This window comes from Protopterus annectens, chromosome 3.part0, assembly GCF_019279795.1.
Source record: "Protopterus annectens isolate FY-2018-M chromosome 3.part0, PAN1.0, whole genome shotgun sequence".
NCBI lineage: Eukaryota > Metazoa > Chordata > Ceratodontiformes > Protopteridae > Protopterus > Protopterus annectens.
In genome coordinates, this window is record NC_056731.1 from 919,338,084 (window position 1) to 919,362,016 (window position 23,933).

The window sequence follows — 23,933 nt, forward strand, 5'->3', positions numbered from 1 at the left end:
TTGTGTATGTTTTGCTAGCTCCACTGGTGTAGTGAGCTAAAGCCTTGACTATAAAGCAAATGTCCAGAGTTCAACTAGTAGCGCAAGTACTTGATGTTTTTAAGGTGGGGGAGAGAAAGGATGATGCTATGACTGCTTGCCTCTTTTAGGAAAGAAGGATTCCAGAAAGCATGAGGGTGTGGACAGATGCTTGTGGTTGATACGGGTATGATGTTAACCAGCAACTTGTCAGAGGATGGTACAGTATTGCAGACTGCAAAATTACATCATCTCACTTGGCCCTGTTCCATTCATGACACAACTCAGTACACCACCACTAAGGAAACCTACATAAGGAGACAACCTTCTGTGTGTAGAGGTCTACCAAAAGTGGACCCTCCAGGTGTGGATCACACAACAGAAACAGCATATGTAAAGGAGTGTGTGTGAACATGGAATCACTGCAAAATTGGTGACTGACAGCCAGTCAGTGGTAGCACTGCAAAAAATGATCTGTGTACATCTGACGTGTCTTCAACAAAACTTCAAAAAAGTAAACACACACGTTTTTTACAGAAAAAAGATATGAATAAGTATAGGAAAGGACAGATGAGCTATGATACCCCCCCCTGGAAGTGAAATATACAGCAGAAAGAAAAAACTGTGGTGGCTGAAAAAGCTTTCAATTTAACACCACGGCAATGTTGTAAAAACTTTCTACGTGCCAGGCCATCTCCCTTTGCCGATGTATCATGGAACAACTCTGCCACAACAGCAATCCTCTGCTGGAGAAACATTAACAAATTAAGGGCATGCTCAATGAAAATTCCCAAAAAATGACTGAATTTACTTCTGTGATGCAAACTCTTCTTTACCTGGAAGATTAAGATGCATGAAAATTCTTTCGAGGTAATGTTAGAATTCCTTGTATAACAACAGAACAAAGTGTGTTCTGAGTAACTGTATGTATACATGCCTTGACTGTTTTCACAGAAAATTATATGCAACATTAAACAAAACTAACTACTTACTCAATGTCCAGTACCATTGAAGGGTTTGACTGCTCTTTGTCTAATTCGTCATTGTAAAACAGAATCTTTTTGCTGCTCACTACAACATACTGGGATGACATGCAGAGAAAAAATGGTAAGCATTAAAAACGAAGTTTGAACTTTAAAATATCACACATTAACTTGCCTTTACCACAGTTTATAAATACAACTAAATAGCACACATATTGGTCCTTACCTCCCTGGTTGGAATTAATAACTTTGTTAAAACATTTACGACTCCAGAACAAAGTCACAGTTTTCTTACCCCTTTCTATCTTGTTCACATATTTAAATACTCCTATGACGAATCACAGATTTACATATTTGCAACCCACCAAAATGCTTCCAAAAACAAGCAAATTCTAACAAACACATAAATGCACACAGGTGCAGATGATACAAATGGGGCATATTTCTAACACAGTTCATGAAACACAAAGTACTTGAGGACACTGTTTTGCTCATGATTAGGCCAGTCTAAGAGTTAGTAACTGAATACAAAGAGGATACAAGGAGAGGACCCCAAAAGGATAACAAAACTAACAATGGTACACATACCACAATTGTACACATCATGTCACAATGGTACACATATCATTGGGAACATGAAACTCTGCCATGTTTTAAAAGAGGATTCTAATTAAAGTAAACAAAAAGCTTCTGGAAGTAACTAATTAGAGTCATGTGAAAATGGTAATAAATTGGAAAAGGGGGCTGTCTCAGACATAAGACAGGAGTGGGGAAACATTGCCCAAGCCCCAAGATACATCATCAAGTGATTTAGACGTTTTGGCAGGAAATGCCTATACAGGTATTTCTATATGACAAGCAAAATTAATAAGATGCTTTTTCAGGATATCAGGAAACTGCAAGGGTGTGATGAAGTATTAGGCATCTGAAGTTATATCTTCTGGAACTTTAACTGCAAAGCATGGTGAAAAACATCTGTGGTAAAGGGATGAATCTTACTAAACAGATGTTTTACTAAACTAGCCCAGAAATGGAAAAACTAGACCTGTGAACACTAATTACATAGTTAATGGTTACAACCAAGAAAGCCATCACAAGGTTATGGAAGTATAAACAGATTTCCACAATATTGGAAGTAAAACAGATGACGGATGATGTTAGGGACATGGAACTAAGAAGTAAGGAGCAACAGCAGAGTAAGTCACCGATAAGAAAATGCAGTCAATGGGAAAGCTAGGGAGAAGACTGACGGGTGTGTACTCAAACTAAATGAGGGGAAACATGCGTGTATCTCTAAATGTGAGAGTAGCAGTATAAAGCTTAGGGTAAGAAAGACAGGGTAAATCCTGTATAAGGTAAGTTATGCACATACTTGCTGATTCCATGGTATATACAAATAGTTCAATTTTGCAAAGGCTGTCACTTAAATTATCCTTACTATAATAATAGAATTATTGTGTATAAATATGGAGGGTAATACTGATGTTAAGGAGGGGGCAAGTTGTAAACATTAGCTGCTAAACTACTGGTACATTTAAATACATAACTAGTAAACTTCTCAGTGATTGTAAAATAAGTCTAATGTTGCACCATGCATGAACACCTTTTGTTAAGAAAGATTTGTCAAGGGGGGCAGAAATTAACTAATTAGGCCTCCTAGGGACAGGCTCCATAGTATCCGGAGACTCCCACACTCTTTGTGGGACCAGCTGCATCAGCTCATCGAAGGGCGGAGACACCCAAGAGGTGGAAGGCTGAGACCTGAAAGCCTTCAGGAGAAATGATTCATCCTCAGTAGAACTTTTGGACTGCCAGTCACCCCTCTGCCTAAGTATTTCAAGTATCTCAGTGAATGAAATATCTTCAGAGGGAGAATGTGGGGACCCTTCTGACTCATCTAAGTCAGTATCCAATGTTAGAGACTCCTGGGGGGAGTCTAGATGTTTCCTCTTACACAATCTCTTCCTGGGAACCTCATCAGTGGGAGCTTCTGGTGAGGTCTCGGAAGAGCAAGGGCCACCCAATGGGGCTTCCTGAGGCTCTGGGTCTCAACACTTAGTCAGGATGTGTGAGGCAGAAGCAGGCCCAGGCACTTTAGGAGAGGAGGAAGCCAGACCTGAGGTCAAGGATGTTTTAGGAGACATGACTTTCCTCATGTCATTGAAAGTACCCCTGCTCCGATGTGAGGGAACAGACGGATCCGAGGAAGCTGTTGATACCCCCGGCACCGGGACAGTGGGCTCCGGACCAAAGGTAGGAGCCAACCTCATCCGAGCCGAAGCCCCGAGAGACAGAGTCGGAACTGACTAGTAGGTCAGACTATCCTCCCTAGACCCGACCAGACAGTGTCAGCTCCTAGAGTCCTCAATCAGCATCGAGGATGTCAGAGTGAAAAGAGTTAAAGATACTGGAGCAGGCATCTGATCCGAGGGTTCCACGATAAACAGGTCCAACTCCTCCAGCTCCGAATGACCAGCATGGCTCGGAGGAATAGTCTGAGCTGGTGCAAGGGTCTTCGGCTCTGAAGCCATGTGGGTCAAAGCAGATACAATTTTTGCCAAGGCCGGTGCCGATAACAGCTTCTGCACCACACGATCCACATCCAGATCAGAAAGGCAGATAGAGGACCGAGATGAGCACACCAAAGGTGGTACCTACTGTAGTAACGGACTCTTAGGAGCTTTGGATACCGGTTCCAAGACTGGGGACCGGCTCCAAAAAGAAAAGACTGTCTGTTCCAATGGCAGTGGAGCCGAAGCCGAAGTTTTTTTCGATTTCTTAGAGTCTGAAGTTTTAGAAGACTTTGACGACTTGCTGGATTCATCATGGTCACTCAAAGATTCTTGAAAAGATAGCTTCAACAAACCTCTGTCAATTACTTTTCTTTTCCTTTCCTACAGGACCTTGGAGGAGAAGGAATGACATATAGAACAGCTATCCTGTAAATGCAGGGCTCCTAGACAGTAGACACAGTTTACATGGCTGTTTGTTACAGACATCTTTTGGCCACATTTTGGGCACTTCTTAAAACTTGACTTCGGATGCTTCTCTTGGTCAGCCATAGCAGCCTCAAGGAAAAAATTACTGTCACCACAGAAAATACTTAACAGCAATTATTCACACAAGCCTTAAATAAAATCAGGCTACGTTACACACACACACACACACACACACACACACACACACACACACACAGTAATACTAATATAAATGTTAAAGTGACAGAAAAAAATCTATCTAAAGCACACAATAAGAACATTCTAAGCAGACTATGCAATAAAAAGAGGATAGGTGCTAAGAGACACAACAAACCGTATCTAATATTGTCTAAGAAATAATATATGACAAAGATACTGTCAACTGCAAACTTCAACAATAATTAACAACTAAGCCTTATCTAAAAAAATCCTAAGGCTGAACACACCACACAAAACAATAACTATCTAAGTAACAAGTTTAAATTGTGACAAAAGGTCACTGAATAAGCACAGTGTAATATCTAGAAAGAGAGTGTTAAACTTGGCCTAAAACAAGAGGCCAACTAGAAATTTTTAAAGCACAGTAGGGAAGGGACATAAAGTACATAAGGACACCAAAAAGCTATAAGAGCTTTATAAAACTATTTTAAACTACCTTAAAACTATCTAACTAGCAATGTTTTTAAGTAAATAATGAAAAAACAGTTTTACTGGCCAGAGCTAATGCAGAACCTCTGATCTGTTACAGTGGCAAACTAGATCTGGGGTAACTCCAGGTGCATCATGTGATAGGGACTTGGCCTCGAGCTATTTGAAGACCTCGAGCTTTGCAACTGGCCGACTCGGAGCTGAGGGATCGGCTACGAACCCATCAGTAAAGAATGAACGGTAAAATAGAACAACTTCACATCAGAGGTTTTACTAAACTAGCCCAGAAATGGAAAAACTTGACCTGTGAACACTTTACTTACAATATCCGTAAAAACAGCAAAAACACTGAGGTATGGCTCCAGGCTTCAATATTTTATTGTTCATAAAAACGAGACACAAGCACTTTCACCCAGTTGGGCTTCTTCAGGTGTAAAAAAATCAATGTACTAGCTCCTCTATTTATACTAATTAACACATACAGCTTAGAGCATTCTTAAAGGTATATTCAAGATACAAGCTCTGTATTAAACAATGCTAGTAAAGTGCTGAAGTCCAAGGTACGTAAATACAATATAAATATAAAAACATAAATATAAGTAAAATACATATAAAAACCTGTAACTAAAAACATTTTATCTGTGCAGGGGTTTATTTCTTAGAGCTGGTTTTAGAGGGATATCACTGGTATGTATTGCTAAGGCATTGTGTGAAATGTTTTTAGTTACAGGTTTTTATATGTATTTTACTTACATTTATGTTTTTATATTTATATTGTATTTATGTACCTTGGACTTCAGCACTTTACTAGCATTGTTTAATACAGAGCTTGTATCTTAAATATACCTTTAAGAATGCTCTAAGCTGTATGTGTTAGAATTATGGCAACAGGCATTAATTCTAACTTGGAAGATGTGGAATTGGATTATATACCCATTTCAAAAAACCTATGGACTAATGATAATGTGGGTCAATTCATCTTGAAGGTGAGCGAACAAAATAACCCCTTGTTGAGTGGAAACACTACTTTAGAAAATGATGATGCTGCTAATATTGATTTCGTTGCACTGAAGAGTGAGTTGTTTGCTATTGAAAAAGACTTACTGAAGTTAAAACGGACTCAGTTTGAGAAACATCATATGCAGACATGTATTTCTGAAGGCATCATCCCCAGTGGTCTTAGAATTTTAAAAATGCCTGCTCAAACAGACTGTGATCCATCACTTGATAAAGCTCAGAATTCCTCTGAGCGAAAGCACTTGTGTGTTATTATTCTGTGGTTCTGAATAAAGGAATTATTTGAATTCGTTTGGTGCCTACCTGGATTTACTGAATCTGCCTTGGTGAACTTACAACAAGCTGTTCCATTTCCTGGCTGTGTGTGCATTTACACCTGAAGAGGCCCAACTGGGTGAAAGCGCTTCTGTCTCGTTTTTATGAACAATAAAATATTGAACCCTGGAGCCTTACCTCAGTGTTTTTGCTGTTTTTACAGATTTTGTTTCTTTTCTGAGGTATCTGGTAAAAGCTGGAACTTTTTTACTGTTATGTACTTTATTTACAATGTTAATGGTTAAAACCAAGAAAGCCATCACAAGGTTAAGGAAGTATAAACAGACTTCCACAATATTGGAAGTAAAAGAGATGATGAATGATGTTAGGGACTTGGAACTAAGACGTAAGGAGCAACAGCAGAGTAAGTCACTGATAAGAAAATGCAGTCAATGGGAAAGCTAGGGAGAAGACTGAGGGGTGTGTACTCAAACTAAAGAGGGGAGACGTGCGTGCATCTCTAAATGTGAGAGTAGCAGTATAAAGCTTAGGGTAAGAAAGACAGGGTAAATCCTACATAAGGTAAGTTATGCACATACTTGCTGATCGCATGGTATATACAAGTAGTTCAATTTTGCAAAGGTTATCACTTAAATTATCCTTACTATAATAACTGACTTAGTGAGTATAAATATGGAGGGCAATACTGATATTAAGGAGGGTGCAAGTTGCAAACATTAGCTGGTAAACTACTGGTACATTTAAATACATAACTACTAAACTTCTGAGTGATTATAAAAGCAGTCTAATGTTGCAACATGTATGAGGAATTTGCACTATACTAGTCTAGACAGACCTTAACATGCTCTTGGTCATCTTTACCCAGCTTGAGAAATCTACCTGGTACATAAAAAGAAGTTATGTAGTCACCAAAACGTTCCATCTGAGTAGCTAGATTTCATTTGTCATCAATCTGTGGGATGTCGGATCCGGATCGGATCCAAGATGGCAGTTTCACCAGCATATGATCTGAGCTCCATGCTCCTCCCCTTACCTATAACACCCCTCCCTCTCCTTCCTTCCCTCAGATCAAGTTTGCTACACCCCTCACATGAACCGGATCCAAAAACCTTCACAAAGAAAAAAGTACTGTTGTATACACTTACCATAAATGTAGATGTTCGAGTGTATTCACTGTTGCAGTCATCACATTTGGGTTATCTGCTTGCAGTAGCCGTTAGTCAGCCTGATTATCAAAGTCTTGGGTCCTGCGTCAGTTGCTGTCTCATTTTCCATGACGTCAGGTAATCAGGGGTATAAAGCATGCATCCAATGCCATTACATTAGTTTTTCTTGCCACAGATGTCAGGTGCCCCCCTAATGGAAAGCAATTAAAGATATATATATATATATATATATATATATATATATATATACACATATATACATACACACAGAAGGTTATACCTCCAACAAAAAAGCAAATACACCAAAAAACATTTAAGCATAGAAAAGGAGAGTAGAGGTATAGCCAAACGAAGTCAGGGAGATGGAGGGAGGGTAACCAGGAATGCAACAGTGAATACACTCAAACATCTACATTTATGGTAAGTGTACACAGCTGTACTATGTTCTTCGTGTTTCACTGTTGTAGTCATCACATTTGGGTAGATTCCCAAAGCTAAGGATGGGAGGAGGAATTTAGATAGAATTAGGACCAGTTATAAGGCCCTGCAAGACTGCAGTGGCAAAGCCAGCTCTGGATTTAGAGAAAATTGGAAAATGGTAATGTTTGGTGAAGGTATGTACAGAACTCCAGGTAGCAGCTTCTAGGATGTATCTGGTAGGGACACCTCTGAGAAAGCCTGTAGAGGTAGTTGCAGCTCTGGTTGAATGGGGTCTAATCCCCTGTGGCATAGATTTTCCATGGTGCTTACAGCAGAAATGAATGCAATGGCCTATCCATTTAGAAATGGTTTGCTTTGAAATAAACTTCCCCTCTGCCCCTGCAGCAAATGCCACCAGTAGTTGTTCAGATTTCCTTTGAGGTTTAGTCCTGTCCAAGTAAAACCGAAGTTGTCTGTGCACATCTAAGGAGTGCAGTATCTGGTCCCCTTTGTTCTGTACATTAGAAAAGAAGGTTGGCAAATGAATGGATTGACTGAGAGCCACACTGGATAACACATTGGGCATGAAAGGGGGATTAGTCCTGAGGGACACCCTGTCCGCAAGAAAGATGATGAAAGGCTCAACTGCCATAAGGGCTTGTAATTCCGCTACCCTTCTTGCTGAAGTGATTACTAAAAGGAAAGCAGTTTTCTAAGAAAGGAATTTTAACTCTGCACTTGCAGCTGGCTCAAGAGGAGGAAGAGTGTGTTTTTCCAATACAAAATTAAGGTCCCAGGCTGGAGTTGGGGCTCTCCTGGGTGGTCTTGAGTTTTTGGCCCCTCTGAGGAACTGTTTGAGCAGTGGGTGAGAAAAGTGGGGTGGTTCTGTGTTGTAATGAGCTGAAATAGCTGAGGCGTGAATTTTGATGGAGGAACAGGAAAGGCCCTTGTTAAGTATTGAAGAATCTGACGTAAATCGGGTGCTGCTCTGGCCATCCCTTAAGTTTGGTTCCAGGCACAGAATCTTTTCCATTTTTCCGCATAAGATTTTCTAGTACTAGGCCTCCTTGCCAACAAAATGAAATCCAACACTTGTTTACTGAGGGATGGTAATGGAGAGATTAGGTAATTAGCCAGGTTCAGGGTTTGAAGCTGGGGGTGCAGAATCTGGCTCTCCTGCTGAGACAGCAGGGTAGGGGTCTGAGGCAGGTGCCATTGGGCTAGCAGTGATACACTGCGCAAGAGGGGGTACCCAGTGTTGGCGTGGCCAGTCTGGTGCAATCAGTATCATCCTTGATTTGTCCTGTTGGATCTTTAGTAGTACTTTGAAGAGGAGAGGCAGAGGAGGAAAGGCATAAACTGATTTTTCCAGCTGAAGGACAGAGCATCCACTTTTCAAGCTTGTTTGTGGGGAGTCCTTGTGCAGAATTTGTCCAATTGGTAGTTCTGGGGGGAGGCAAACAGGTCTATATCTGGGCTCCCCCATTTGTTTATCAACATGTTGAAAATCTTTGGTTCCAGTTTCAACTCATGTGGGTCCATGAGATTTCTGCTTAGTTCGTCTGCCAGTGTATTTAGTTTTCCTGGCAGGAACTGAGCCTGTATATGCACTTGGTAGCTCAAGGCTGTGCTCCACAGGCCATGGCTAGTCTGGAGAGGGGGTAAGAATGGGTACCCCCCTTCTTGTTTATATACCACATAACAGTGGTGTTGTCCGTCTTTACCATTAATTGTCCTGGAAGAATGTGGTCCTTGAAGGCTGTCAGAGCATTCTGTACAGCTAACGTTTCTTTTTGACTGATATCCAGGTGCATTTGACTTGGGTTCCATTTGTCCTGAATGCACTTCCCTGCCAGGTGAGCCCCTCCATGCATAGTCTGATGAGTCTGTTGTTAGGGTTTGGGTGTCAGGGGGAAGACTGAATGGTAATCCCTTGTTTTGGTGGCAGGCCTCTGCCCACCAAAGGAATTCTAGCTGTAGGCAAGGTATGATTACCTACTACTTCCTACCTACTACTTCCCACTACTATCACACCTCCTCAACTAACATGTACAAGCATACCTTACCTATGTTGACGGCATGCACTCTCCTTGCATATCTTACATCCTACCAAAGCTCCATCATTCCCCCACTCAACCACTACCACTGTACTACTACTCACACCACCACTCATGTCTCACCCACCACCACTCGTCTCACCCTCACTCAGCTCCCCTCCCACCAACTCAAGAAACATCCATATTTACCCCCTACATATTCTACCAACTATATTACTCAAACATAAAGCATCCCTACAACTTGCCACAGTAAGCCTCCCACCATACCTACTACCCAAAGAGCACAATCATAAAGTTTCCCTTATAAACAAACAGATTCAAAAACTGAGAAAACTAATAACCTCATGCACATCTTAAACTAGCCCTAAGTGGAGCTATCCACCCCAACCCTGACCCTACCATCTCCAACCCCAATCCTCATAATCAGATTAGAAACCACAACGTCTCCCATATTACAGCCAATAGAAAGCCAAGTAACTTCCTTCTACTAAGCCTAAATATTAGAAGTATATCCAACAAAGTCCATGAACTCCATGCCACCACAGACTTGTACTCCCCACATATAGTCATCCTGACAGAAACCTGGCTAAAACCTCATATTACCAGTGAGCAAATACTCCCTTACAGGTTATGACATACTAAGAGTAGACCGGCTAAACAAGAAAGGAGGCGGTGTAGCTATAATATTTAAACAGCATCTAAACATCCAGATCTTAAAATAATCAGTTCCACAAATAGGCAATGAAGAAATAATATATACCAACCTCAAAATAAACCAAAACAAAACCATCAACATAATTGGATGCTACTTCCCACCTGGCCAAAACATCCCTCCACTAGAAAACCTCATCAGCTGGTCTACCCACCATCTCCCCCAAGAAACTATCATTTTAGGTGATTTCAATATTGACTGGCAATCCTGTTCTGGCAACCATCCAACCCATTATGTAAACCTTCATGGCTTCACCCAACTAGTCCAGTCGCCAACCAGGATAAATAAAAACTCCAGCAAGCACACTACCCTGGACTGGATACTAGTCAGTAAGAGTCCCCAGTCATATATAACAGGCTGCTTATCAGATAGCCTCAGTCATCACTACCCAACATTCCTACTCAAAAAATACCTATACCAAGCTAAACCTGTCATTTACCGTCAAATACGTAAAAAACTAAACTTTAACCCACTCACATTCATCTCGTCCCTCAAAGAATGTAACTGGCATCCTCTAAAGTACCTCAGTCTCGATGACGCAGTTGAATTTTTTAATACTACCTTCCTGAGCATCCTTAATTACCATGCCCCCATAAGACTTTCCAGAATCAAAGCACAACCCTCCCCATGGCTACAGAAAACCACTAAGTCAGAAATGAAAAACAGGGATAAAGCCTGAGAGCACTGGCGCAAAACCAAAACCCCCTCAACAGAACAGAAATTCCTAGAACTACGCAATAGAGTCAAAAAGCTAATAAAACAGTACACATTCCAATACTACCAGTCTGCCCTAGACTCCTCTCAAAACAGCCCCAAACAATTCTGGTCCTCCATAAACTCCATCCTCCACCCAGGTAAAGTCAGTACCCCTCCTCCTAACATCCCTCACTCCTCAGAAAATATTGCTACCTCATTCAACACACACTTCATAAAAACCATACTATCACTAGCTAAACAACACAACCACCCCCCCCTCCAACTCACACCTTCAACTAGTAATCGCCCCACTGCCTTCTCTTTTTCTCCTGTACCTACCTCCAACATAAAAAAACTCTTAACTAAACTTAAGCCACCAGATTAGCAGCAGACAACCTCCCAAGTGAATACCTACAAATCGTAGCTGATGCTCTGGCCTACCCAGTATCCATCTTGATTAACCGATCTCTGTCAGAAAGTTACATTCCCACACTGGAAAGTATCACATATAATTCCCCTCCACAGAACTAATCAATTACCGCCCCATAGCTATTCTCTCTCCACTCTCCAAAATACGAGAGAGATGCATACACTCTCAGGTCTCAGACTACCTCCTTATTAACAACCTCCTTTCCAATACTCAGCATGGTTTCCGACCAAACCATAGCACCACCACTGCCTTACTCTCCTTTACTAACACTATCCCTTCAGCATAAAAACAATGGCTATCTCTCCTCTGCTACTTTCCTAGACCTATCTAAAGCATTTGACATGGTCCCACACAAACAACTTATCTCTGTCCTCAATAACCTATCCTTCTCACAATCAGTCACCAACTGGTTTCAGAGTTACCTGTCTGACCGCCAACAATCCGTTGTATGGCAGAATGACATATCTCCCCAACTACCTGTCTCCATAGGGGTTCCCCAAGGATCCATCCTTGGACCCCTACTCTTCTCTGTTTTCACCAATAATCTCGCCTCTGCCACCAAACATGGCACACTCATACAATACACAGATGACTCCACCATCATCTGCTCAGCCCAGTCCCTACCCAAACTGCAAAAAAAGTCACACAGGAAGCCTTTTCTTCTTTTGAAACTTGGTTATCCGATGCCCAATTAATACTCAACCCAAACAAAACTAAACTACTCATCTTCCAACCCACCAAACATACTCAAAACAACTCTCACTTTAACATCACAGCAAAAGACAACACCACTATATACCCAACTGAACACACCAAATTGCTAGGAGTGGAAATAGACAATAAACTAAAATTTGACATTCACATATCCTTGACCATAAAAAAATGTCCACAAAAAACTAGGAGCGCTATACAGAAATAAGCAACTTCTCACCAAAGCAGCAAAGATTTCAATAGCAAATTCCCACCTTATCTCCACCCTACTTTATGCCTGACCAATATATACCAACCTAAGGCAATGCGATCTAAACAAGCTAGAGACCTGCTACAACAAAATCGCCAAATTTGCCACAGGGGCATCCTACCATAGTCACCACTGTCTCTCACTTGCTGAACTGGGTTGGCTTGAACTCCCTCACCTCCTTCAATGGTATCAACTCTCACTCGCCCACAAACTAGTAAATTATCCACTAAATGTCCCAATCCCTCCAGAATCTACTCCAACCCTATTGCACCACCAGACCACTAAGATCCAGCAACAAAAATCACTTGCAGATCACTAAAGCCAATAACTCTGCTGGTGAAGCACTATTCTCTTGCACCATAGTCAAATTATGGAACTCCCTTCCACCCACAATTACCTCCATACCATCATGCACCCACTTCAAAACTTTACTAAAGCGCACCTAAAAACATGCTGGCTATGCCCTTGCAACTCCCACTCTAATATCACCCTCCTCATCCAACCACTACTTTTCTTTCCACTCCACTAACTACCTTGATTATAGCAAGCTCAGATACTCATAAGCCAGTACTTATTATACAGCAGGAACTTCTTGTAACATTTGTTAATGTCTGTTATGTACTTCACAGATAAAGATTCTAGTTGTCTACTGATATTCTATGTTCTTCATCTGTAAATATGTTGTAAGTAATTGCTATGTAAATTGTTAATCGCTATGTAATCCAATGTAACTATTGTCTGTTTATTTTAACTGTGGAGCTTTTCTCCCCGGGTCTCCGCTGAAAATGGACCTAAGCCCAGTCGGACACTCCCGGTCAACAAATATAAATAAATAAATAAATAAAATGATAGGAATCATTGCTTCTAGATCCTGAGAATGTTGACACCATAGGCTTTTTAGATACCATTGTAGTTTCCTCATATGCAGTCTTGCATATGGAATTAGTAGAATACAGGAGGCCATGAACCCAAAGGCTTGCAGTATTTAACTTGCAGATAGCATGGTTTTTGTGGCCACTAGTTTGAAGTAAGTTGTCAAATGAATTTGTTTCTCTGGTGTGAGGAAAGCCATCTGGGGAGTCGTGTTCAAGCTTGCTCCCAGGAATATAATTTGTTGACAGGGTACCAGATGTGATTTCTTTCCATTTATGGTGCACCCCAGAAAAGTTGGCGCCTTTTGTACAAATGCCAGATGATTCAAAAGTGTGTCCTGGCTTTCTGCCTGAATTAGACAATCGTCCAGGTATGGGTATATTTGAATATTTCTTTGCCTGTAAAATGCAATGACTGGAGCTATGCACTTTGTAAATATCCTGGGCACAGTAGATAAGCCAAAGGGCAGTGCAGAAAACTGATAGTGCATGTAACTTGCTTTGAAGTGTAGGTATCTTCTGCAAGATTCCCTGATTGGGATGTGCAAGTAGGCTTCCTTTAAATCCAGTGTTGCCAACCAGGCATTTTTGCCTAGCATAGGAAGCAACTGGTGAAGAGTTAGCATCTAGAATTTTGGAATCACCAAAAAGGTGTTTAAGATAGAAAGGTTCAGGATAGGATGCCATGAGTTGTCTTTTCTGGGTACCAGGAAAAGTCTTGAGTAGAAACATTGTCCCTTTTCCTCTTCTGGTACAGTCTGAATAGCCTTTATGCTTAAGAGAGAGAGTACTTGCTTTTGAGCCACAGCCCACTGATTTGGGGGTAGATCTGGCCAAACGTTTGGGGTTGGTAACGCGTGGAAGTGAAATCTGTATCCTTGGGAAACTATTTAAAACCCATTTGTCCTGGGTAATGAGTTCCCAGTTTTTTGCCTGCAGAGCAATCTTTCTCCCTAAAGGAGCAGTCAGTTGAGAAGTGCTTGGAAGTTTTAAAGTTAAGTCATTGAGACAGTTTACCATGGGGGGAGAGGTCTTACTACTCCCTGATTTGGAAGTGGGAGCCCACCACTGCTTAGTCCTTTGCATAACCAGGGACTGAAGCCTGGGTGTTCTGCTGGTTCTGGGTTTGGACTGAGAAGGCCTGGAAGAGGCAGGAAAGGACCAATTCTTAGAGGGCCAATGCCTACTAAATCTTGGAAGCTGTCATTGCAGGAAATCTTTAACAGTCTGCATAGATTTAGCTTTTTCTTCCATCTTTTTAAGAACTTCTTCTGCTTTGTTGCCAAACAGGTGGTCCTGATTTAAAGGAGTATCCAGCAATTTAGCTTTAACATGATCTGGCAAGGATTGCTCCTTAAGCCAAGCATGCCTTCCAAGTACAGACCCAGTGACAGCAGCCCTGCAAGATGCCTCTAGTGAATCAAAACCACATTGCAAAATATGTTTTCCAACTTGTTCAGCAGAATGCATTAAATCCTGTAAATCCTTATTTTCAGCACAGTCAGGAATCAACATCATTTTCTGTTTAAGCAATCGAATAATATGATGCTGATACTTTAACATATGAAACTGGCAATTTAAGGCCCTAATGGCCAAGGGTGCAGAAGTGTATACCTTCTTACCCCATCTATCCAGTGCCTTGGAGTCTCTATCAGAGGGGGGGTAGGAATTTTGGCAGTAGTAGCCTTAATGCCCTTGGGTCCCTGTGAAATGGTCTCAGGATCCGCAGTAGGATTTTTAAAAAGGAACTTGTGAGAGTTAGGAACCCTGTAATATCTATCAGGTTTTCTGGAAGCAGGAGGTAGAGAGTCAGGGGCCAAGCTACATTCAGAAAAGCATCATCAACAATGTCTAGTACAGGAGGGATAGCTAAAGGTCTGTGCTGGGGCAGGAGTAAGAAATCCCTAAGCCTCTTTTTAGAATCAGAGTAATCCTGGTTTCCCAACGAAAATGCTCCCTAAGAGTATGCAAGGTTTCACCAAAAGAGAAATCCTCGGGGGGGGGGGGGGGGTGGCGGCAGAGTCCTCAGCATCAGAATCCTCACAGGTAGATAAGGGTACATCCTGGTCATCAGAGGAAACAGAAATTTCAGTATCTTGGTCAGAAGTATCATAAGCAAATTCAGTCCTAGGTCTCTTACAGGGGCAAGGTTTGGCTTCCCCTGATTAAAGTAATAAGGTCTTCAGCCATTCGTATCATTTGTTTTTTAAGCAGAGAGGACTGACCATGTGGTCTGGGCGTCGGTTTTCTAGGCATGGTTCAAGATTTAGGCCTTGAAGAAGAAGATAGCGTCAGTTTAATACGCAAGTCAGTAGGCCTGAATACACCCTCAAAAGCCGGTGCTTGCACAGCGGCTCCGGACCCATCCAAGGTAGAGACATCCACAGGTTCCACAGTTGAGGCACCTTGCGGCATACCGAACTCCGAATGGGTCTCAGTCGAGGCCTGCGAATCTGAAGTAGTGGGTATCAGGGGCTGCGAAAGTGCCTCACTGAGTACCGGCGAACTAGCGACTGGCTTAGGAGAAGCATCGTCTGCAGCTTTGGACCTAGGCAGCCTGTCTCTGTCTTTATCTTTGCATTTTTTCAGAATGTCGGTAGTCGGATGGCTAACCGAAGACATATCTGGGTAATTGAACTGAGTACCAAAATATTTAGAAGTGTAAATATACAGACAATGAATAGCTTGCTGCTTAAATAAGGCACAAAACCGACAGCGAGGCACATCGTGGTCAGGGCCTAGACAAGGAATACAGTACGAATAAAAATCTTCATGAGGTATTTGCTTTCCACAAGAAATACAATTACTGACTTTTACTGACATAAGTTTAGAGCAAGAAAAAGTTTCCCCAACGGGGTACTTAGCTGTAGTTGAAGACTTCGGTTCTGAAACTCGAAAATGAAAATTTCAGGACTTGGCTGACCGGCACTTGCGAACTGCTTCTGCTTCGGGCACCGCACGGCAAGAAAGACTGATGTAATGGTGTCGGATGCATGCTTTATAACCCTGACTACCTGACATCACAGAAGGTGAGACAGTAACCCACGCAAGACCCAAGACTTTGATAATCAAGCCGACTGAGGGCTACTGCAAGCAGATAACCCAAATGTGATGACTGCAACAGTGAAACACGAAGAAAGTACAGTTGTGTACACTTACTATAAATGTAGATGTTTTGAGTGTATTCACTGTTGCAGTCATTACATTTGGGTAATCTGCTGGCAGGTTGCCCTCAGTCGGCCTGAATAACAAAGTCTTGGGTCCTGGCGTCAGTTGCTGTCTCCTCTTCAATGACGTCAGGTTGTCAGAGGTATAAAACATGCAGCCGACGCCATTTTAATCAGTTTTTCTTGCCCCAGATGTCAGGTGCCCCCCAAATGGGGAGCAAAAATATATATAAATAAACTGTAAATATATATAAATGCACTTTGAGAAACAAACTTTACCTTCAACGAAAAGCAAATACATCACAAAGGCTTTTGAGTATAGTGAAGGAAAGAAAAGGTATAGAAAGGGGATGGCGGGTGGGTAACCCAGACTGCAACAGTGAATACACTCGAACATCTACATTTATGGTAAGTGTACAAAACTGTACTATGTTCATCATGTTTCACTGTTGCAGTCATTACATTCGAGTAGAATCCCAAAGCTATGGATGGGAGGATGGAACTTGCAGGACTGCAGTGGCAAAGCCTGCCATGCATTTATTGAAGAGAGGTAAATGATAATGCTTTGTGAAGGTATGAACAGAGCTCCAAGTAGCAGCTTCTAGAATGTCTTTGGTTGGGACCCATCTGAGAAAAGCTGCTGAAGTAGAGGCAGCCCTGGTGGAATGTGATCTGATCCCCTTGGGCACAGGTATAGCATGTTGCAAATAGCAGAAACAAATGCAGTGGTTTATCCATTTAGAAATAGTCTGCTTTGATATAGCCTTCCCCTCTGATCCTGCAGCAAATGCTACCAGTAGTTGCTCAGACTTTCTTAGAGATTTAGTCCTGTTTAAGTAGAATCTTAGCTGTTTGTGTACATCCAATGAATGCAGAATCCGCTCCCCCTTGTTCTGCGGATTTGGGTAAAAAGTTGGCAGGTGAATGGTCTGGTTAAGAGCCACACTGGATACCACCTTAGGCATAAAAGAAGGATTGGTCCTAAGAGCCACTCTGTCTGGGTAAAAACTAATTAAAGGCTCCAATGCCATGAGAGCCTGCAGTTCTGAAACCCTTCTTGCTGAAGTGACTGCCAAAAGAAAAGCTGTCTTCCAAGATAGAAATTTTATATCCGCAGTAGCTGCTGGTTCAAAAGGAGGCAAGGTGAGTTTTTCCAGCACAAAATTGAGGTGCCATGCAGGAGTTGGTGCTCTCCTGGGATGCCTTAAATTTTTGGCCCCTCTGAGATACTCTTTAAGCAGTGGATGAGAAATGAGGGGAGGCTCTGTGTTGTAATGAGCCAAGATGGCAAAGGCATGGATTTTTATTGAAGAAAATGATAGGCCCTTGTCAAGCATCTCAGTTAAGTATTGTAAAATCTGAGGAATATTGGGCTTTGTTGTGTCTATTCCTTGTGCTTGGTTCCAAGCACAGAATTTCTTCCATTTATCAGTGTACTAGGCCTTCTGGCTTCCAAAATGACATCCATCACAGGTTTACTGAGAGATGTGGTTTGAATAATTAGTTGATTAGCCATGCTGCAAGATTCAGAGTTTGGAGCTGAGTGTGCAGAATTTGATAGTTCTGCTGAGACAGTAGGTGAGGTGTTTGAGGCAAGTACCATGGAGGAAGGTGTGACATATTTCTTAGAAGCAGGTACCAGTGCTGGCGAAGCCAGTCCGGAGCAATTAAGACGTTTTTTCCTGTCTGACTTTTAGTAAGACCTTGGAGAGTAGAGGCAGAGGGGGAAAGGCATAGACTGATCGTTTTTTCCAGCTGAAGGATACAGCATCCACTTTCCATGCTTTTTTGTGATGAGTTCTTGTGCAGAATTTGTCCAACTGATAGTTTTGGGGAGAGGCAAACAGATCTATGTCTGGGCTCCTCCATTTCTGTGTTAACATGCTAAAGATTTATGGATCTAATTTCCATTCGTGCGGGTCCATAAGATTTCTGCTTAGGTCATCTGCCGGAGTATTTTGCTTTCCTGGCAGGAATTGAGCTTGAAGATGTATTTGGTAAGTCAAGGCTATGTTCCACAAGGCCATGGCTAGTCTGCAAAGGGGGTAGGAATGTGTATCCCTCTGCTTGTTTATGTACCACATAACTGTGGTGTTTGTTCGTCTTTATCAGCAGTTGTCCAGGATGAAGTAAGTCCTTGAAGGCTGTCAGAGCATTCTGAACAGCTAGCATTTCTTTCTGGTTGATATGCAGATACATTTGGTTTGGGCTCCATTTGCCCTGAATGCATCTCCCTGCCAGGTGGGCCCCCCAAGCAAAGTTTGATGCGTCTGTAGTTAGGGTTTGGGTGGCAGGGGGTAGAGTGAATGACAGTCCCTTGTTTTGGTGACATGTCTCTGCCCACCAAAGAAACTCCTGTTGTAGGCAGGGAATGAGAGGAATCATTGTTTCCAGGCTGTGACAATGTTGAATCTATAAACTTTTTAGGTACCATTGTAGTTTCCTCATATGCAGTCTCGCATATGGAATTAGTAGAATGCAGGATGCCATGAACCCCAAAGCCTACAGAATTTGTCTTGCAGATAACCGGGTTTTTGTTGCCATTTGTTTGAAGTATGCTGTCAATTGCCTTTGTTTGTATGGCGTGAGTTAAGCCATCTGGGCAGTTGTATTCAAGCTTGCACCCAGGAATGTAATTATTTGAGAGGGTACCAGTTGTGATTTCTTTTCATTTATGGTGTACCCCAGGCATGCTAGAAGCCTTTTTACAAACGCCAGATGTTGAAGAAGAGTGTCTTTGTCCTCTGCTTGAATGAGACAATTGTCCAGATAAGGATAAATTTGAATGTTTCTTTGTCTGCAGAATGCAATTACTGGTGCCAGGCAATTTGTAAAGACCCTGGGAGCAGTAGATAAGCCAAAGGGTAGTGCAGAGAATTGGTAATGCAAAACACCTGCTTTGAAGCAGAGGTATCTTCTGCATGATTCCCTTAATGGGATATGCAGGTATGCCTCTTTTAAGTCTAGAGTTACTAACCAAGCATTCTTGCATAGCATAGGCAGTAGCTGTTGTAAAGTTAGCATTTTGAGTTTTGGAATGTCCAGGAACGTGTTCAGAATCGATAAGTCCAGTTTTGGACGCCATGAATTGTCTTTTCTGGGTACCAGGAAAAGTCTTGAATAAAATCCTTGTCCTTTTTCCTTTTCTGGTACCAGTTGAATAGCCCCCATATCCATGAGGGACATGACTTGTTTCTGGGCCTCTGCCCACTGCTTTTGTGGCAGATCCGACCATCCGTTTGGAATTGGCAAAGTATGGAAATGAAATCTGTACCCCTGGGATACTATGTTTAATACCCACTTGTCCTGGGTAATTAACTGCCAATTTTGAGCATGAAGTGCTAGTTTTCCCCCAAGGGGGCTGACAAAAGATAAGTGCTTGGAGATGGTAGAGGAGTTTCATTGAGACTGCTTACTGTAGGCTTGTGCTTTGTTTCCTCTAGATTTGGAGGTGGAGGCACCCCACTGCTTTGACCTGTAAGAACCCTGTGATTGACATATGGAGCCTTTTGAGCGCCTGGATTTGCCCCGAGTGGCTCTGTTGGACACAGGAAAGGACCAATTTTTAGTAGGCCAGTGCCTACTAAACCTGGGTGGCTGCACTTGCAAGAAATCTTTTACAGTTTGGATAGATTTAGATTTTGTCTTCCATTTTCTTTAAAACCTCTTCTGCCTTATTACCAAACAGAGTATCATACTGCAAAGGGGGCATCCGAAAATTTAGCTTTAACATGATCAGGCAGATTTTGCTCCTTGAGCCAGGCATGCCATCTAATCGCAGATCCAGTACCGGCGGCCCTACAAGAGGCCTTCAAGGAAACAAAACCACATTGCAATGTATGCTTTCCAACCTGTTCTGCTGAATGCATAACTCTTTATTTTCCACACAATCAGAAATCAACATAATTTTCTCTTTCAGTAAGCCCATAACATGCTGTTGATATTTAAGCATATTAAACTGGCAATTTAAAGCCCGGATTGCCAAGGTTGCAGACATATAAACCTTCTTACCCCATCTATCCTGCACCCTGGAATCCCTATCAGAAGGGGTAGGATTTTTGGCAGAAGAAGCCTTAACACCCTTGGGACCATGGGAAATAGTCTCAGGATCAGCAGCAGGATTTTTTAAAAGAAATTTGAGGGAGTCAGGAACCCTGTAATATCTGTCTGGCTTACTAGGAGCCGGAGGCAGGGAATCAGGAGCCATACTTGATTCCGAGAACACATCATCAACATTGTCTAATACAAGAGGTATAGCCAAAGGCCTATGCTGAGGAAGAAGAAGGAAATCCCTAAGCCTCTTTTTTTGATTCAGAGAAGTCCTGACTCTCCCAGTGAAAATGTTCCCTTAAAATATAAGAAGTCTCTCCATAAGAGTAATCCTCAGGAGGAGATGCAGAAGGGATGGATTCATCTGCATCAGAATCCTCATAGGGTGGAATAAAAAATTCCTGATCAGAAGAGGAATCAGAAGAAATGGAAACCTGATCTGAAGATTCATAACCAGTGCCTTGCCTAGGCCTCTTAGCAGGGGGGGGGGGGGGGGGGGGGGTTGGGTAACCCTGATCAAGGTAATTAAATCCTCAGCCATTTTTGTTCATCTGTTTTTTAGGCATAGGGGCCTGAGCACTTGGCTCATGCGTCAGTTTTTTAGACATAGAAGTTGTTTTTGACCTTGTTTTTGTTGCTGGCATCAGTTTAATGTAAAAATGTTGAGGCCTGAAAACACCCTCAGAAGCCGGTGCCTGCTCAGCGGCTCCAGACCCATCCAAGGGAGAGACATCCACGGGTTCAATACTTTGCAAATCTCACGGTATACCGGATTCTGAATGGGTCTCGGTAGAGGCCTGCGACTCAAAAGTAGTGGGTATCAGGAGCTGCGAAAGTGCCTCACTGAGTACCAGTGAACCGGGGACTGGCTTAGGAGAAGCTTCATCTGTCTTTTTCCTTGCGTTTTTTGTGAACTCCGGTAATTGGATGGCTAGCGACGACATTTCAGGGTAGGTAAATCTTGAACCAAAATATTTAGAAGCAAAAATATACTGACGCTTAATAGTGCGTTGGTTAAATTTAGCACAAAACTGACAGCAAGGCACGTTGTGATCAGGGCCTAGGCAAGGAATACAGTACAAATGAAAATTCTTATGAAGTATTTGCTTCCCACAAGTAATGCAATTATTAACTTTTACTGACATCGGTAAGGAGCAAGAAAAAGTTTCCCCAACGGGGTAGTTAGCTTTAGTTTGAAGACTTTGGTTCTGAAACTCGAATACAAAAATTTCAGGTGTCGGCCGACCTGCACTTGTGAACTGCTTCTGCTTCGGGCACCGCGCAGCAAGAAAGAATGATTAAAATGGTGTTGGCTGCATGTTTTATACCCCTGACAATCTGACGTCATGGAAGAGGAGACAGCAACCGACGCAGAATCCAAGACTTTACTATTCAGACCGACTGAGGGCAACCTGCCAGTAGATTACCCAAATGTAATGACTGCAACAGTGAAACACGAAAAACATCATCAGGAGAGCCACAAGGGTGCTCTCTCCTGTCTGCCAAATCAGAAAGCACCAAGAAAAGGTCAAGGGGAAGGAGGGAGGGAGGGATGGCTGATGACAAATGAAGTCTAACTACTCAGATGGAATGTTATGGTGAGTACATAACTTCTTTATCTGAAGTAGTTAACTTAATTTGATCATCAACCTGTGGGACAGACTCCCCAGCTACAACCCCCCCCCCCCCGGTGGCCCTCATGGAAGGATATTTCAGAGCACTGCGGAGCCAAAGGATGCTCTCCCTCTGAAAACCATGTCCAATTTTAATGAGAAATAAAAGTATGAGATGAGGACCAAGTAACCACCAAACAAATATCGTCCAAGGACACTCTAGACCAAAAGGCAGCTGACGTAGCCATGGATCTCATAGAATGGGCATTTATCCTACCTGGAAGAGACATATTTTTATCTTTGTAAACTTGAGGATGCAGAGGGGAATCCATCTGACAACAGTCACCTTAGAAACTGGTTTGCCCAGAAAAGGCGTAGCAAAGGACACAGACAACTGGTCAGACTTGCGATGGGCTTTAGTCCTGTGTAATTAGAAACGTAGCTGTCTATGCACGTCTAACAAATGCAATTTATATTCATCCAGACCTGAAAATTTGGAAAGAAGACAGGTAAACTGATTGACTGATATTTATTTTCGAGGCCACTTTAGGCAGAAAAGAAGGATTAGTACGAATTGAGACCCTGTCTTTATGAAAAATCGTATATGGAGGTTTTACAGATCATGCTTGGAGTTCTGACACTCTCTTAGCTGAGGTAATAGCCACTAAAAAGGCCGTCTTCCAGGATAAAAATTTCAAGCCCACAGAAGCAGCAGGCTCAAAGGGCAGAGCAACCAAAGCTTGTAAAACTAGGGTAAGGTCCCAAGGTGGGGTAGGATCCTTAACCGGGGTCTTAAAAGAAAGATACCTTTAAAAAGAAGTCATGTACTCACCATAACGTTCCATGTGAGTTGTTCATCTCACCTTCATTCTTACAAATGGGTTCGGAGCCGATCCCACGACTCAGAGTTGGCCGCTTTCACAGGCTCGAGGTTTTCAAGTAGCTTGAGGCCAAGTCACGATCCTATGATGCTCTCTGCCTCACCTCAGATCTAGTTTGCTGATCCCAGTATATGCAACATAAGTAATATGAGTGCAACTCCAGCCGGAGTAATAAATCCCATACAAAGACCCACCAGACCTCAAATCTCTTACTCGTTCTTAGAGAAGCCTGGAGGGGGTAGGCGGGAGGGAACGTAAGAATGAAGGTGAGATGAACAACTCACATGGAACGTTATGGTGAGTACATAACTTCTTTACGTGAAGTTGTTCAATCTCGCCGTTCATCTTACAAATGGGTAGTGTCCCAAGCACCATTTATCCTGGGTGGCTCACGGAAGTATTTTCCTGAGGACAGTGGAACCAAAAGAAGCCCTGTCCCTGGAGGCCTTATCTACTTTGTAATGCATAATGAAGGTATGTGGTTTTGACCAAATGGCAGCTGCACATATTGTATCTAACAGCAGTCTAGCCATGTAAGCTGAAGAGGAAGGAACATCCCTTGTGGAGTGCGCCTTCACTTTATGTTCTAGCGGTTGATTCACAGAAGAATATGTGAATTTTATACAATCTATTAACCATTTGGAAAGAGTGACTTAAGACACAGGCTGCCCTTTCTTGGTATCTGAATGAGAGACAAAAAGTTGTTCTGATTTTCAAAATTCTTTGGTTCTATCCAGATAAAATCTGAGTTGTCTGTGTACATCAAGTTTATACAACATATACTCCAACTTGTTGGAATGGTTACTGAAGAAGGTTGGAAGTTCAATTGTTTGATTTAAATTAGCCTCTGAACAAACCTTTGGAAGGAAGGATGGATTAGTCCGGAGCGACACTCTGTCAGGGTGAAAAATCAGGTATGGAGGTGTACTAGATAAAACCTTTAGTTCAGACACCCTGCGTGCTGATCTAATGGCCACCAAGAAAAAGG

At 42.3% G+C, this 23,933-nt stretch overlaps 1 protein-coding gene across 1 annotated transcript in view; it reads right to left on the reverse strand.

Moving 5' to 3' along the window:
• The window catches only part of ROCK1 (Rho associated coiled-coil containing protein kinase 1), a 4,526,103-nt gene that overhangs the window by 400,237 nt on the left and 4,101,933 nt on the right, over positions 1-23,933 (reverse strand). The window contains exon 28 of the mRNA XM_044065727.1: positions 1,011-1,099. Coding sequence (XP_043921662.1) covers positions 1,011-1,099 — 89 coding nt within the window. The remainder of the gene's footprint in view (positions 1-1,010; positions 1,100-23,933) is intronic.